This window comes from Podarcis melisellensis, assembly GCF_964234715.1.
Source record: "Podarcis melisellensis genome assembly, chromosome: 6".
In the NCBI taxonomy this organism is placed as follows: Eukaryota; Metazoa; Chordata; class Lepidosauria; order Squamata; family Lacertidae; genus Podarcis; species Podarcis melisellensis.
This window is the reverse complement of record NC_138538.1, coordinates 58,945,281-58,962,329: the sequence shown is the minus strand read 5'-3', so window position 1 is coordinate 58,962,329 and position 17,049 is coordinate 58,945,281. Positions and strand designations below refer to the sequence as shown.

Genomic DNA, 17,049 nt, shown 5'->3' with positions numbered 1-17,049 from the left:
GGCTTCAAGCAGTATATTTGCTGTGTTCAGCAAATCTCGTTTTTATACTATTTAATAACAATTTTAATTACAGCATTGCTACCTTCTGCCTCTCAATCTCTGCAGTTAAATCCCTTGAGATTCAGAGGGTTACATTACTTGGCAAGAAGAGAAAATGGTCCCCATCAATATGACATCCGCCTACCTATCTTGCATCCCAGGTATTTGGAGAAAAACATAAGAATACATTTCTATTACACTTTTAGAAGCTGTACCTCTTTCTCTTTAATTAACGCTTCATGCTTCTCTTCCAGTCGCTTCTGTTCAAATGCTAGTGTATCAGCTCTTTTGGATTCTTCAGAAAGTTTGTTATGAAGTTCTTGGACCTTGTTTGAAAAGGCAAACACATGTTGTCTTAAAGGGCTTCTAAACTGGTTTATTTAAAAATTGTTCTAAGGGTGGGAGTGGGGAAGAAAGAATACAACCACCAGAATGTAAGTGTCATTTAACACGAATGCCTTCATGAGTTCTAATAACCAGGTTTGCACTCCCTTTCAGCAACATTACAAACATCCTGTTTTAATCTAATAATGACTTTGTGTCCAACATTTAGCTGTTCATTTAAAACATTTCAGATGTACCCCTGACCACTCTCTCTTTAGCAAGCAGACAAATACCATACTATCTTCAACTTCCAAGTCACCAGATTCAGCCCGTATCATTTGAATTCTTTAGTGGAATATTCTACAAAGAAATATCCTTTTAATTTCTTTGGAGCTAAGTACCCTGATCCAGCTGCTGGCTGTAGGCATGCAAACTTTAGTGGGCATGCTCAGCACACTTATAGGGGTTGCGTCATTCATTTTCGTGATGGGGCAGTTCTCTGTGTGTTCTTCCATAAACACAGAGTCCACCTCTGCAGTGGAGTACACTTCTAGGATGCAAAAGGAAAATAGAAAAAGGCCTCACAACAATATATTTGGATTTAATACATGCAAACTGCTGCCCCTGTGCTGCCTCTTTAAAGATACGAGGGTAAGTATTGGCGCCACTGTGCACTGGCAAGTGTTCCATTGGGGAGTAATAACATACCATATAAATATGTGGCAGGAATGGAAGCTGCTGCAAATTTGGGGTTAGCATGGTGGCGAGGCTTAAATTTACATTTGAATCAATTCTGATCCAAACACCACAACTTTTTAAGAACTGAAATAATAAGGAAAAACAGAAGTACAAAGAGGATGTGAAGCAAAGCTTATCTCTTACCTGCCTTTTGTAAGTTTCTAGCTGTGCACGGGCTGCGTTGGCTTTCTTCAGCTCTTCCTCTAGGCTAACGGTATTGTGCATATACATCATATTTGTTTCCTGAAGGGATTTCACCTGTCTGCGAAAGTCATTCAGGTCCTCCAGTTTTTTGCGGTAAACCTCAACAGTTGACTCCAGCTTGTTTGTCTTGTCAGCAAGCGTCCTGTAGGAGCAAAGTGTCTTGTATGTGTCTTTCTCAGAAATATGGGCACTACAAAAGTTGAGTTCTTTAAAAAAACATCTCTAACTGCTTCTAGTGCCAGCAGATACCCAAGAGTAGAATGTGAACTAATGTGGCGAACATTCATTCTTTAGAATTTTGTTTTTCATAGAATGATACAAGCAATGGGGCTCAGGCAGAGAAAGCTCCCAGTTGAGATATTAGGACTTTTCAATTACATAACACTATTTGATGGCGATGAATCCTCAAGCAGAATTCATGATGTAAATGAAATATGCATATGGGCCTCAAGAGAAAGGTTAGGCCTCTATTCTCAAAGCGGGTTATTACACAAAACAGCTGTTGTACAACAACAAATACAAGGGCAGGCAATTTTCGCCCCCTACATTCTCTCAGGCGTATGCCTGCTGGCAGTGGACAGAGCTAGAGCTGATGATGGGTGGAGCTGGAGACAAAAGAGTTCTGGATTAACAGATCTAGAATAAAGACGGCCCTGCTTCAATTGTCACTATGGACCCTCAGATTAGCATTCTCAATCCTATACAGGTAGACTCTGAAGCAAGTCCCCACTGGGTTGGATAGGGTTACCTTCAACAAAGTATACAGTTTTTTTTAGTGCAACATGCCAATAGAGCTCGCTCCGTCTCCGTCTCCCTCTCCCTCACACACACTTCATGGGGTCTCCACTTACTGTTACTGAATCAGGATATAAGAAACCCAGGTAGCCAATATTTTGGTGCAACATGGAAATGGAATCAGTAAATTAATTACCCTAATAAAGTTTAATCTATGGTATAACACTAAACAATTTACCTTTGCTTTGACTCCCACACGGTTGTGGGAAATAGGATATGGTGGTTGTGGGATATTACTTTTCATGGCATATAAGGTATCCTATTTTTTAAAGTTATCAGTTACATGCATGAAGACATATAAATAAAAAATCCATGATAACATCTGTTAGTTCTTGGGATACTTTTCATTTTCAGGACTAGGACATCAAATATTACTTAGAATAGTTTTGGCAGCTTCAGTGCTACAAACCCTTAATTAACATGTACTATATTACAATGTAATGTTCTCTATTGATCTCTTTAAATTTGCTCATTTATGCAGGATTGATTATTGCAAAACAGAGTACTGCAGTTTATAAGAAATTCCAAGCTTTTTCAAACTGTAGAACTGACACAGCCTTCAGCAGGAGTGAAATTTCATTTTTAGCATACCTAAGAACATCAATCTCATCTTTTAGAGCCCTTGATTCTTCTGCCAGAGAGGTCAGTTCATCATTCCGATGCTGAAGCTCAACCAGTTGTTTCTCAAGTTCTTCACAATGAACACGATAATCATCTTTTGCAGTTTCAAGCCTTTACATAAACAAAATAGGATTACTGAAAATATTTCCCATTAGTCCCTCCTTTAAACACAAGTCATGTGTATTCTTTTACCTTACTGCACATTTATTGCAGTGGTGGAACAAGAATATTTAACCGTGCAAAGGGCATTTACAAAATTCCTTATGAGCATGAATACATAGGGCAAGTTTATATAGATTGGCTGTCCTGTCTAAATAACAACATTTTTAAAATGTAGGTTTTGCATCTAGTCTGTTTCTAGTCTACTCATAAATTAGATTAAGATGATGGATAAACTAAAGCTATTAAGAAATAAAACAAAAGCAACAGATTACAATAATTAAAAGCAGCATAATTATGGTAGATAGGGCCACAATAGGAGGGGGAAGGATATTTCCTTTGCCAACAGCCTGGTGGAAAATGTATATATTTTTTACACAAGGCAAAAGAAGAAGAGGAGGAGGAGGAGGAGGAGGAGGAGGAGGAAGAAGACGACGAAGACGACGACCAAGTAGTCTTTCTAGCTTTTCTACAGATTGCATTCCACAGCTTAGGTGGAACCACTGAACAGGTGGTATCATTAATTCCTAAACTATGAACTGCCCTTAGCGGCAGAACCCTAAGCAAGGCCTCTTCAAGAGATATTCACGAAAGAGCAAGTAAATATGAGAGAAGGTATTCCACAAGCACACTTGGCCCAGGCTGTTCTGGCTTTATAAGTAAAGCCACTGCAGCTACACAAAAATTAGAGTAACATGATATGACCGGCTTACTTCTACTAAGAACAATCAGGCTGCAGTTTCTCTATGAGTTGTAGTTTCTGAACTGTTTTCAATAACAACACCGCGGAGTGCATTAAAGGAGTCCATTTAAGAGTTTACTGGAAGTGATAGGGCTATCAAATGACAACAATCCATACCTGAAATTTTCTTCCTGTAGTTGCTCTAGTTGCATTTGTGCATTGAAATACTTCTTTGCAACTGCAGTATTTGTATCATCAAGAGAACCATCCAGCTGGTCCAATCTGTCATTCATAATCTCATTTTCAGACATCAAACTGCTCTTTTCTTCTTGAAGGGCAGCCACCTAAAGAGGTAGAACCCACTTCAGGATTATGGTTCATCCATTAAAACAGCTGACAAAAATGTACAGGTAACTGACCCCCGTGAAATAATGTGTTTCACAGACAAAGTGCAGCTTAGCAGCAGAAAAGATTTTTAAGTGGTTGCCTTTGCTAAAGTTTTGTTATCTTGTATTAAATTATAGCATGCTTGTTTTTATGTACATAATCAAATTTTGTAGAAGCAAGTCTTGATTTTATTTCAGTGGATTTGTGTCTTTAGGGCATTGGGCTTAGGCTAAGTTCCAAAGTAGATCTTCAGTTCATAAGGCAGCTACTGCCACTGCGCTCTTACCCCAGACAGTTGTAGTAAAACCTTTCATGAGACAAAAAGCCTAATCACTCAGGCTTCAATGTGCTTATGAGCGGCAGTTCTACTGCCTCGTGTGGCTCAAATTCTTGCGTTGCTCTTTGCAAATCTACACACAGAACTGTGTAGATTATTACTATTTTCTCTCCACTTGCAGCAATTCAGATCTTGGCCGGAGATACTTTAACTCTGATTACACTGCAAGTCCTATCAGCCACAATAGCAAAACATTACCTGCATGGAAAGAGACACTTCTGCATATTAGATGCTGGGATAATCAACAAGGGGCAGACTTCACCACCATGCTTTGCTTTTAAATGAAAAACCAGAAGGACTCTAGTCTGATCCAGTTTCCAGGCAATTTCCATTCACTCTGCATAAGGATGCAAGAACTGCCATGCTAGATCAGGCCAGAGTCCATTCAGATAAGGTTTCCAGGGTACAGCCTAAGTAGAAATAAAATGGCATGAAGAAGTCTTAGGGAGAAAAATATTCCCAGGTTGGTAAACTGAAGATATAAAAGCTACATGGTACTAATACTCAGCAGTGAATGGCTATGGCAAAAATGAACTCCTGGAGCCATAAGACAGCATCATATACAAGAACATGCATTTTGCAATTTCTGAAAACGCTGCTAGCTAAGAAATGGGAACACAACAGTAAGTATATTAACAGTCATAAAGGAGCCGCAGATTAAAAGAACAGAGCTCTTAAGCCTTTTCTAGTAAAAGCCATTGTGTTAATTTTAAAATATCAAACATCAGAGCAAGTCACATGTTAGTTCATTGGTACTTAGAATGCATTGTGCTCTTTGGGTTACTTTTCCCTGAAACAAAAAGAAACCTACCTTTCATAAATTCTTGTAAAGTATCATGGGAGACTGAGACCTTATAAGTGAATTTATTAACAATTAGTTTAAGCAAGAAGCAATTTTTTTCTTGATTTTCAAATAAACATATATTCAGTATATCACAGAGGCATTCGTTAATTGTGTCAGGCTAGCCAAAATATATTTTACATTTTTTAGACTAGAGACAAGCAAGGTCGGGGTCAGGATAGACATTCAGCACTATTATTATTATTATTTAAAAAAATCTACATTTCCCAAAAAACTTAAGGTGGATTACACAGACATACTGTCCCTCCCTTTAAATACTCAGCCTATTCTTTTACTTCTCCTATATAAGAAAGGAAGAAACTTACAGTCCAATTCTATGTGTGTTTGCACAAAAAATGTTTTACTAAATTCAACAGTGCCAATTTCCAATTAAGTGTGCACAGAATTGCAATCACTATCATTTCTTCCCTCTGCCAGTTTAAATAACAGGAAATGTGTCCCTTTTGCAATGTTGGGTCAACTAGCCTTGGTAGTCAGAATTCAGGCAGAAAAGGTATTTAGTGCATTTGATCTATAAATTCCTAATTAAAAACTCAATTGCACAAACTAGTAACCGCAATGCAAGACACAATCAAATGGCTGCCACAAAGGACAATATTACACAGTAAATAAGGTACATCCAACAATGGCAGTGAGGAGCACAGATGGACATGTCTGGTTAGCAGATGCTATTAGAAAACTAATGGCTCTTCCCGTTCCCTGAAAACAATGGATCTCTGAACAGAGCATTACAGAGCACTACTGAAACTGCTACAGCCTTTTGAACCATTGCACAAGCACTTTAAAGTATCAGTGAATAATTCTTCTGCTGGCATAAAGTCACAGATGGTGGCCTTATGCTGCTGCCCAAACCCCAGCCAGAAAACAGCACCGCAGCTACATGGAATAAAGTGATAATACATATTATCCAACTTTCCAAAATGAAACTCTGGCCTCAGGAATGCAAGAAGAACCTGATGTACAACCTTCTTCGCTATAAGCAGAGATGAGGCATTGCACGATGAACAGCACAACTCACAAAAAACTGTAGAACAGAAGAATCAACTATGTGAATGCTATAAAGGGGAAACTGGCAGAAATGTGATTTTGAAAAACTATCAAATTTATAAGATTAATCTGCTTATAGAAAAGCACTGGGGAACAAAATATGAGCTTACCTGTAGGTCTAGTTCTTGGCATCTTTGTTTCAGCTCTTCTTTTTCTGCTAGTACTTCATTGAGTTCTTCCAATGTTCTTTTCAGCTTCAAAATGTTGGAGAGTTTTTGTTTTCAGTGATTTAGCAACATATATTTAATGACCATACATACCCAGCATCCCCCCCTACTGTGAAGATGATAGACAGGCACCAAATAACACAGAACGCTGGGTAAATGGAAACTAAGTCTTAGGAAGTGTGACCCCTCCCCTCCCCTGCGATATTTGGTTCAAATCTGCTTCCTTTGAAGGCATTAGCCTGAATTTCACCTATCCTCAGATTATGGTGCTTTTAGTTATTCTAGAACCGAGACATCCAGGCCTTCAGGCTGTGAGAAATCTGAAAACCAGCCACACCTTGCGGTCATGGTCCTGGGCAATTCCCACTGCAGAACTCAAAGATCATTTCATTCAGTGACCACTGTGTGGCTCTTAGGACAGAGAGAAATGACTGGGTGAACACAATGATAAATCCACTAGGTGGAAACTTATGGTAAAAATAAAATAAGGGTTTAAACATTGCTGGAAACATTACATATAAAAATTACCTGTTGCTCCAGATCGCCAGGCAACTCACTTACAAAGCCCACTATTTCTTTGCTCATCAACTGCAATATTTAAAAAAGAAGAAGTGATGTACAACATATTTCTCTAAGTTTTAAACTAATTGTCTAAAACCTTGAGCCCAACTAACAGTGCCCATCAAAAACACACATAACTTCTTTATGGGTTTCTGGGTTAGAGGCAGTTCCAGTTGTGTTCTTAAATCTTCTCAAATAAAAATAGCCTTTTTGCTATTGATTATATGAGGTATACTTTATGCTGACCCACAAGACATGTGTTAGCTAAAAGCCATCAAAATTTTCCATTTGTCTTGTCATGTTTTGTCTTCGAGATGCCAAACTGGCACAAACAATCTGAATCAGTCCAGTTCATAGATCGAATTGCATTTCCCCCTTTAATAACACTTCATTGGAGATTTTCTAAAAATATCAAAACATAAAACACACACATCCAAATTTAGATAAATATAATATGGCACTTCCTATGTGAAGTTTAAAAAGTGCAATTCTCACTAAAGCTAGATACATTTATGCATATGTGTGCCCTCTTTACACCAAATCCCTCAAAATAGTGCCTGCAAAGAAACCAGACTTTGGTCAAACAACTTATTTTAAACTATGTAGAAGACAGTAGGGTAACGAGAGATTCTGAGATAACCAGGATCAATTGTTTTGTTACTATTGCAGCCCTGGAGATCCCCTACCCTATGAATTTTTTTTAGAAAAGAAAATGATTTCATTTTTGGTGTGTATTATAACTACTTCTTACCTCTTGAATAGCAGCCATAACAACATGTTGGACAGACTCCTCTAGTGTCATTATAACTTGTATATGCTCTACAAGATAAAATTAGCAAAAGTTTGTTTTCTGTAAGAAGAAATATCCTAAAAAACCTGGAGACAGAAATTACCCCTTTCATATTTGTTCTACCCCTCAACCCCGCCCCAAAACCTTGCTTCTAACCAAGTATTAACATTTCTGTAGTACTCATTATGGAAAATACTGTAGCAGGTTAAAGTCATTATTAACATTTTAGCCAGACTGCAATTCCTTTAACTATAGCTGTAGTTAATACCCTCTAAAATGCAGAAATACTCATCACCAAACATGTGGCTGTGGGATGGGTTCAGTTATATGACATTCAGAGTTACTCCATCATCAGAATTCTCTGTCATTCTATTTGAGGGTACAGATTAACAAGCTGTCAAGGTAATTTACACCCTTGGTTCTAAACACATTTTCTTAGATGTTCGTCAAGAATTTAACTCCAAGAAAATGCATTTTGGATTGCAGTTTTGGGTTGGTCAGAAGATTGAAAACAAAAATTAGAGCACACTGGAATTCTGAGTCTCACGTCTGATTTTATTTTTAAAATTATTATTTATTAAAATAGCATCCATTCTGTTAACCAAAAGTTTTAAAACATGTTGAGAACTCACATGCAGAGTTTAAGCTTTAAAAAAATATTTTTTTTAGCTATGGGAGGGTGTTGGGCATGCACTGCAGGTAAGAGGGGGGAAAGTTCCATAGCCCATGCATAAATCCTTGCACTGATGAGATGGTTTAAAAGGGTGGTATCCCAACTAACCTAAGTTTCACTTCACTTCACAAATCATACAGAATAGAGGCTGTGTGCCCTTTCAGTTTCGTCTCCGCAAGCTATTTCACAACTTCTCCATGCAAGCTAGTATGATCCTTAAAACTCAGCAGAAGGTGGCTGATTCACAGGAAACACATTTACCTTGTTTCTTTTCACAGTTGACCGCACAGCCTAAAATAAGCTGCAGTAACCTGCCCAGCTCTACTGGATCAGAATGTTCAGATATCTGGCTTAAATCAGGAAGGAGATCTTCTGAAATCTGCTGACCTAAAAACTGCAGAGGAAATCTGTCATTATAATTTCATAATGACATGAGGAGGAAATTAGCCCATGAAGGCAAAATTTGTCAGATTATTTGGAAGGCAGGCAGAAGTTAAAACCCTCTAGCTTTTTTGTGGTAAAGGACACTTTCTTTTTGATCATGCATGCACCAAGTACATTTTGCAGGGTCTGCTGGAATTTATTAAAGTATGCAAGTACATTAGAACAAGTCCAGTCAGGAAAAAACTAGAGGGAAACCCCCCCCCACACACTTGAAAAAAAAATCTGGCTGATGATCCGCGTCTGTCATTACTTGATGATTAAGGGTGAGTAGGAAGTGAGAAAACAATTGTGCGGCCTGCCCTCAAGAGTTTCCAGCAACTAGCATGTCCCTGAACCAGTACCACCAAGTCAGGCTTGATGCTGCAAACTCTGCAGTGAGTGTAGGAAGAGGAGTGGTGGTAGCAGAGATTTGGAACAAGGGGCTGCTAAAGAAGGGAGGCAAAGCAGCATTGACTTAGCCTGTAAAGCTTGGCTTAGGATCTTGCTCATTTCACTAAATATTTTTATATATCTGTACTAGCTTCTAAATGTTGCAACATCCTGCAAAATAATGCATGAATAAGCACTTTTAGAAAGTGATTCCATTTTCAGGTGACAGAGTGCAGGGTGTGTTCAAGTTAGAAAAATGCAGAAAACCCCACCCAGATCCATTTTGCATGTACTGTATCTATTTTACATATGAAGCAATACCCGTGATAAGATTTAACAAAAACACTACCAAACAAATTGAGATTTAGACTATAGTGAACCAAGTATTACTTTAACAGCTGCTGTTTTTTTCTATACCTCATGATAATAATCTGTAATTCCTTGAAGAACCTTCTTCAAATTGCTGGCCTAAGAAGGTTTAAAAGAAAACATTGGTTATGACTGTGAATTCGCTTTCCAAAGATTTTCCTGTATTTCACATTTGGCATTAAATGTATCAATGACAGCCTTTACTGAACAAATTTTTACATATATGAAGATGATTGGCTCAGGCTGACACTGCAGTGTATTACTTAATATTACTATTATTACCATAAAACCAGAACAGCCTCAGGTGAAAGCAAAAAAACAATTACAAGTCCTTCGAAGAACATTTGGGTTCCTGTAAGAGATCAGTGTAAGCTGTGGGTATCTGAGAGATGGGGACAACAATGCCATGCAACTTTTCCAATGCAGAAGTCTAAAGTGGGATTTCCATGCTCTCTGTTTTCAATGAGTTTCCTGGTCACCAACATGCCTCCTCTATAGTGGATCAGTACTAACGCTCCTTCCAGCAACCCCTCAGACTGCTAAATGCTGGCTGTAGGATTGCTAAGTGACAGTTCTTAAATATTTTATTTAAGGCAGTTGTGGCAAGTTACTACACACCTCAGGCACAGTCTCAAATGTTCAGATCATATGACTGTAAGCTGTAACCCTGCTCACATCTGCAGTATGACAACATTAACAGCGGGTTAAATTACACTGCAGTAATACTATGAGTCTCCAGTCTCAAATCTCTCTCCCCTCCTCTCCTCCATCTGCAATATGGGGGGGGGGGAGAATACTGAAAAGTTACATTTCTCCCTCCCCCCACCTGCCAACTGAATTTACAAAAACATTTAAAAACTGTATTTTTCGTACATATGAATTCAGCTTGAAGGAACTGCAATACTATGTTGTACACTGCTGCGGAATCACTGCAACAATAGAAGTTCACAATTTTTCCATTGTTGCCTATGAAGAGTGGTCAATGTTAGCACTTCAATGAGAGAATACCATGACATCAAAATTAAGCAAATAAAATATAGTTGATAGAAGGTGATAATCTAGAAAAGCAATCTGGGGCATCCCTCAAGTGTACACATTGTTTTACACAGAAGGGCACAGAGCAAAAACTAGCCTTTGATTCGGAATTTAACTTGCTAGACCAAGTGGAGTTAAAAAAAATAAGATGTATTCATTTTTTTTGGTATAGTTTTAACTTTGAAATGTTATCTTTTGTAGACACACATAAACATTTTCAATTACCTTTATTCTCCAGTTGTCACCAACATCTTCTTTAATACGGCTTAGCCAAACTTTGTCAAACCAAGCAGCATCACTAAAATAAAATCAATCCATTTTTATTAAATATCACAAAAGTGTTTGTAGTTCATGACTGAATTCCAGTCCTATTTTTATTATAAAAGTATGTAGGAAAAGACTGCTGGTAAGGCAAAGTAGAGTTTCACAAATAAAAGTTTACACAATTACTGTTCCCATGTACCGGTAAGTTTAACACACAAACACATCTTTTGCCTCCCATCATATTTAAACATTTGAATTGCAAGATAACACAAGTCAGGTACCTTATAAAGGAAGAAGGGTAGAGTGATTATGAAGAAAGCTCAGATGATCAGTTACAAAAGAATATGATTTATTGTGCTAATATATTTTGCAAATGGGATCTGCAATGAAACACTGCTGTGTAAAAGAAAGAGAAAAACAAACAACATATATAGAAGAAAACCAAAATAATCCAACACACATACTTTAAAGTAACTTACATTTCATGAAGTACTTGTGCCATGGCAACACCATTAGTTAAGTCCTGAACATCTTTACAGGATTCAGCAGTATTAAATGTTTGTAACTACAGGGAAGAAAGAATAAATAAATAAATATAACTATTTCTATCTAATTTGAAACAAAAGAAAATACATACATTTCAGAACATTTTTAGCCCACCCACATTCCAGTTCTCAGGTAAGGTTACAAAATGTTAAAACACCAAATGTTAAACATCCACATTTATTAAAAATAGCAGGTAAAAAAAAACAGAGTTCAAATTACCAATTAAAATATCTAACAGATGCCTGGACAAAACACAGGTCTTAGCCAGGCACCCAAATGCAAAGGTGCTAGCACCTGCCATACATCTGAAGGAGGGCATTCCTTAATTGCAGTTCCACTGTGGAGAAGATCCTAGTCCTCGTTACCATCTGATGTATCGCCCCTGGTTGGGGAACAATGAAAAGGAACCAGGCAGGCTGACAGAGAGAAAGAAAGGCACTCCTTCAGATACCTGGCCCCCAAGTCAACACCAGCACCTTAAATTCAGCCCAGAAACAAATAAGCAATCACCAAAAATATTTTAAGATCTGTGTAATGTGGTCCCTGCTGGCTGCTCTGCTCAACATATGGAAGGCCACATTCTGCACTAACTGAAGTTTCTGGGCTGTCTTTAAGGGCAGGCCTACATAGAGCACAGTACAATAATCCAAAATAATCCTATCACATTAAGTATGTGTATAAATAAGATAGTAGCCCGATCACCTGCCTGTATGCGTGTGTCACAAGGCAGTCTGAATGCTGAGCATAGCAAGCAGTTTGCCTGGAAACACTTTTTATTCAACCTAAGCAAGATTCACTATATATTGATATCCAGATGAATGGTACTCACAGCAAACCCCTCATGTGCAAATCACACACTAAGAGTAAGCCCAGTGAAACAGCCGCACAATACATTTAAAGCACAGTTTCTCCCAAAGAATCTAGGGAACTGTAGTTTACATAGCTTAATAAACCATAGTTCCCAGAATTCTTCATAGGTGGGGAATGAGCTTCAAATGTATGGTGGGGATGTGACCTGATACCTGAGCAAGGACTTCAAACACACAACAGACTCCCCCTCCGTGTCTTCCCCACGCCCCTGAAATTGGCATGGAGGGATCAGGAGAACCCCCAGAAGAGCATGCAGGGAAAAAAGGGGGAATTGTTGTGTCTGGAAAGCTTAAGTGCCTGTGCTGATAGAAGGTTTGCCAGCGAATTCTTCCTTTTATTTTCAGAAATCTACAACCAGACTGCTGCTTAGGTTAGACACCCCAAAAAGGTCTCTCTATGTGATACAGGGAGTTACAAATCACTTCCCTGTTTGCAAGAAAGGTTAATGCTAGCCTACCTTGCACAGCTGTTGGAAGGCTACTTAGATAACTTAAGTGAAGCAAAATGAACAATCTCAAATTCATATAATCTAGTACAGTATTATTAAGAGAGCAGGATTTTTTCTTAGGCAAAGGGAATCATTAAAACAAATACATTTGTACATAAAGGGTCCAAACCAACTAAGTCATACTTAATAAATAAATAAACTGAAATAAATATGAGTAATTTAACTGATTTCAATGAGTCTATTCAAAGTATTGATTTAACTAAATTCATACACCACCTGGTTGTAAAAACAAACCCACCACCACCTTCTAAGTAATTTACAAAAATATAAAAAAACAGTTTAGTATGATTTTGTTGGATACCATCTAGAAAACTATTGCTAACTTGAAAGTAAGGGCTTCAGTGTGAGAGTTCTGTCATGAACAAGTTGGAGACGACAGTCCTAGGTTGCATTCCTGAACATATTTATTAAGGTTATGTAATTTAAGAAGGGTGTTCCTGCATACCACAACTATGCTTTATGCGGCATTAAGTGAAGCATGAATCAAGTCTTTGACAGCCATACTTTTTCTTTTTGCTTCTGAATACTGATTCAGTAATCTTGAACTTTTTAACTAGACTAGTGCACTGTAAGGATTTATCTTTAAATGCTGACTTTTCAACAAAATTTTTACAAAAATGCAGCAGCTAGGTTCTTAAAGCTGGACAGTCAACACTGATCACAACTTTATTCTTTATGATATTCATTGGCTACAAGTTTCACTTGGTAAAACAACTTCCAACTGTACCCAGAAATATTTATGCAAGGAAAATACAATGTATGTAGGCTACACTAATAAAGACGAAACAACAGCTGGCTTCATGTCATGGTTTCTGGGTCTGGGATCCATCTTGGAACCACTCCTAAAAGCACAGGCCTAGAGCATGCTCAACTCAAACTTTTCTAAAGAAGCACTTCCATCTTTTATCCACTAGGTGTCAACCACATAAACATATCTTACAGAAAACTTGTTCATGGTTTTGCTATTCTAGGAACTCTGAAAGAACATAAAAACAAGCTATTCTGTTTTTGTGACGAATGCAGTATTTGATTTGTGGTATATAGTTCAGTAGTATTTCTTAATAATGCAGTATAAATGATGGGAGGTACTGATCAACAATACAATATGCACAATAAAAGAGCCTGGAATTATATACCATGATTCAAATCAGCACAATAATATTTCAAAATACTTTGTTTCAATAGGAATTATCAGTATACTGGTGTTTTCAAAATAACTAAAGCTTACGTAGTAATAATATTTTGTTAAAAATAAGGAAAGAGAGGGGAAATACTTAGGTAAGAAACACTGTTGCCAGTTTTTTGTAAGGATTAGGCTCAGGTTGTAAATATGTGTAAATAAACCATATACTGTATCCTAAAGACACCAGAATCTCTGCTGTCACTCATTCCAATTATACAGAGCTCTGGGAAAATGCCTGGAATCCCTAGAATCTTGTACCGCTCAGAGATTGGGATGGCATGCAACCATATTATTAAATTTTAAATATTGTATTCCTTAGGACAGCTGTGCAAATGATATAGATAAGCAAACAAAAATATATGACTGCCAGTCATTTTTCCATAAATAATTTAAACTGCAGTTCTATTCTAAGTCTCTCCCCTCCTGTTTATTAAAGGAGATCCTTTGTACTGCATCATACACAATGCAATTTGGGAGAAATATGCAATATCGGGAAATAGTTCCTTAATTCAACTAAAATGACAATATGTTGGTTGTGGTATGATCAGTAAAGTATCCTCAGGTGATCTTAAAGTTCACCTGGACTGGAGGAGGTGGTCTGCAAGATATGCTGGTCCCAAGATGTTCAGGACTTTAAATGTCAGCAACCAAATTTTGAACTTCCTTGTAGCTTAAAAGTAAGCCAGTGCAGATATTCTGACACCAGTGGAATATGCCAAAAATTAGGGTTACCCATTAAACACCCTAGCAGGTGGGTTTTGCACCAGCTGCAGCTTCTGAACCAGGTACAAGGGTAGCACCATATACAGCACATTTCAGTAGCCTAATGGTTTAATTTACACCTAGAAGGAAATGTGGCTAAATCTGTGCAGCTGCAAACAGATGGGGTGCAAACCTGACCCTGAGAAATCAAGAGGAAAATGGAAGTTCAGGTGTCTGGTTTAAGTTTCACAAGGAAGCTAAGGTGAAACAGAGAGTTTTTTCCCTGTTCAAAGTGGTAACTCTCAGTCTGGTACGTACAGAAAAGATGCCTCAAAGAGTATATACCACGACTGTAGCAATTAATATGGGCAGGCACTTGAACTCTTTCTGCTAAACACACAGCTTTAGGTTTCAGTTATCTAATAAGAATTCCTTCAAATAAAAATCTCTTGCTTTCTTCATCAAGAGTAAATCATTAAGGAGAATTAAAGCTGCACAGACTGGAGCAACATATGGCTGTAAATAATGTTAAGCTTCAGAAACTAATACAGTGGGGAAGAAAATTGTTGAACAGCCAACACAAAGCAGTAAAGGATGACCATTCCCTTTGATATTATGGAAGCCAGGTGACTGCACCAGTCAGGGAAATGGGGTCTTCCAGAAAGAAGGGCTGTTTTTGTATGCCTGGGGAGTATTCCAGGCTTACAAACATAAATTGGTGTTTAAGGGATGAAGACGGGAAGATCAAGAGCTACAGTTGTGCTGCCATGTAGCCATCAGGCTGATACTAGAGTCCTAATGGCTTGCTTCCCTTTAGTCAAGGGAAGGGATGGGGAACCTTAAATCTCCAGGAATTTCCCCAGGCCACACTCCTCACCAGCCCTGACTGGAAGTATCCCTTAAGTGTGATGCTGCCTTCTTCTTCCCTGTACGTAAGTTAGGGAGATGTGGTGGGTGTGTAAACCCCTGACTTTTGTAATCCTGGGCTATAACCTACTGTAGAAAAGAGTCAAATCCAAAGCCTTTGAAAAGCTGCTAGCTGCTATGCAGATCCATGAGAAAATGTGGCCTTCAGATTTTTGATTTTTTAAAAAACCCTCCTCTGACCTAGACCCCTAAAATAGTGGAGGGAGGGGGCTATGTACCCACCTCCATGCACTGTTATTGGTTGGACATGGATGATCATCACGGCCCCTCACTCCATTTTTTTATCTCACCCTCTACAACACAGTTCCTTGTAGGCAATGAACTTGTGCACATTTAATCAGTGGCACTGCAAGTAATGGGCACACTTTTTTATATATCTGACAGTATATTGGTTCTGGTTGAAATGAAAGATAATATACTAACAGGAGTAGTAGCTTTATGTTTTGTCCATTACTTTATATTCCCATCAATCTATCCAAAAGCCACCTATATGAAAAAAGTGGCGAGCATGGGGACTACTTCTTTTTCTCTCATCCCCACTTACAATTTCTAATAATAAAACTCCAAAATGTGTGTTTTAACACAGGAAACTGCGAAGGTTTCCAGATTTCCAGTCTAGATTTGTTTCTTACTCCATGACCTTGATAAATATACTAACTATTACCTTTAAAATAGCTTTGTTTGTTATGGCAGCTTATAAGATTCAATGCATTTTTTTCAATTGATTGTTTTTCCAGTGGCAATTTAATAAAGTTAGAACTCTAGGTTACAGCTAAGTTCAGTTTAACCCATATAAGAATACATTGTCACTATCAACCTTTGATCACCGAGCACTCCTCGGTCTTCATGATGCATGGCATAAGAGATTCTTGAAATGACCTTTGGTTTTGATAAAGCAGGACTGCCAACTTCCTCATCATATATGAGATAGAAGCAAAAATCCTCTTGTAAGCTGGCTCCTTAGCAACATGCACAATTATATAAACTGCTCCTGGCATATTTACTTGAACTCAATGAGAAACACATTGAAAAAACATGCACAGAGATAAGGTGCATGGTGGCAGTATTGGGGAGGAAACTGCACTGAATGAAGCATACGTTTGGGTAAATAAGGTGTAATCTAGGCCACACATCAGATTCGTTTATGTGACTGAACTGAACATACTGACTGATTGTACATTATGACAGGGCCGGCCCAAGACATTTTGGCACCTGCAGCGGGTGCTGAAATGGCACCCTACTCCTAGGAAGACCCACATCAGGAACAAGGGCGGGAGAAAGCTTGACATCCGGATCTGCTGTCCCTGTGGATCCTGCCACCTGAGGCCAGTCGTCCCACCTTGCCTCCTGCGTGGGCAGGCCCTGACCTTAGGTAGAGTGGGGAAAGGACCCCATCCTTAGCTGCTCTATGGATAAGTGACCGTGCACACTCACCTACACTCAACA

At 38.3% G+C, this 17,049-nt stretch overlaps 1 protein-coding gene across 2 annotated transcripts in view; it reads right to left on the bottom strand.

Moving 5' to 3' along the window:
- HOOK1 (hook microtubule tethering protein 1) overlaps window positions 1-17,049 on the bottom strand; it is a 30,893-nt gene that overhangs the window by 13,203 nt on the left and 641 nt on the right. For both annotated transcript variants that reach the window (XM_081915781.1, XM_081915782.1), the window contains exons 2-12: window positions 11,347-11,432; window positions 10,829-10,901; window positions 9,617-9,667; window positions 8,648-8,780; window positions 7,675-7,742; window positions 6,891-6,950; window positions 6,306-6,389; window positions 3,740-3,906; window positions 2,692-2,832; window positions 1,246-1,447; window positions 255-365 (exon numbers count right to left, since the gene is read on the bottom strand). In XM_081915781.1, the coding sequence (XP_081771907.1) occupies window positions 255-365; window positions 1,246-1,447; window positions 2,692-2,832; window positions 3,740-3,906; window positions 6,306-6,389; window positions 6,891-6,950; window positions 7,675-7,742; window positions 8,648-8,780; window positions 9,617-9,667; window positions 10,829-10,901; window positions 11,347-11,432 (1,176 nt within the window). The remainder of the gene's footprint in view (window positions 1-254; window positions 366-1,245; window positions 1,448-2,691; window positions 2,833-3,739; window positions 3,907-6,305; window positions 6,390-6,890; window positions 6,951-7,674; window positions 7,743-8,647; window positions 8,781-9,616; window positions 9,668-10,828; window positions 10,902-11,346; window positions 11,433-17,049) is intronic.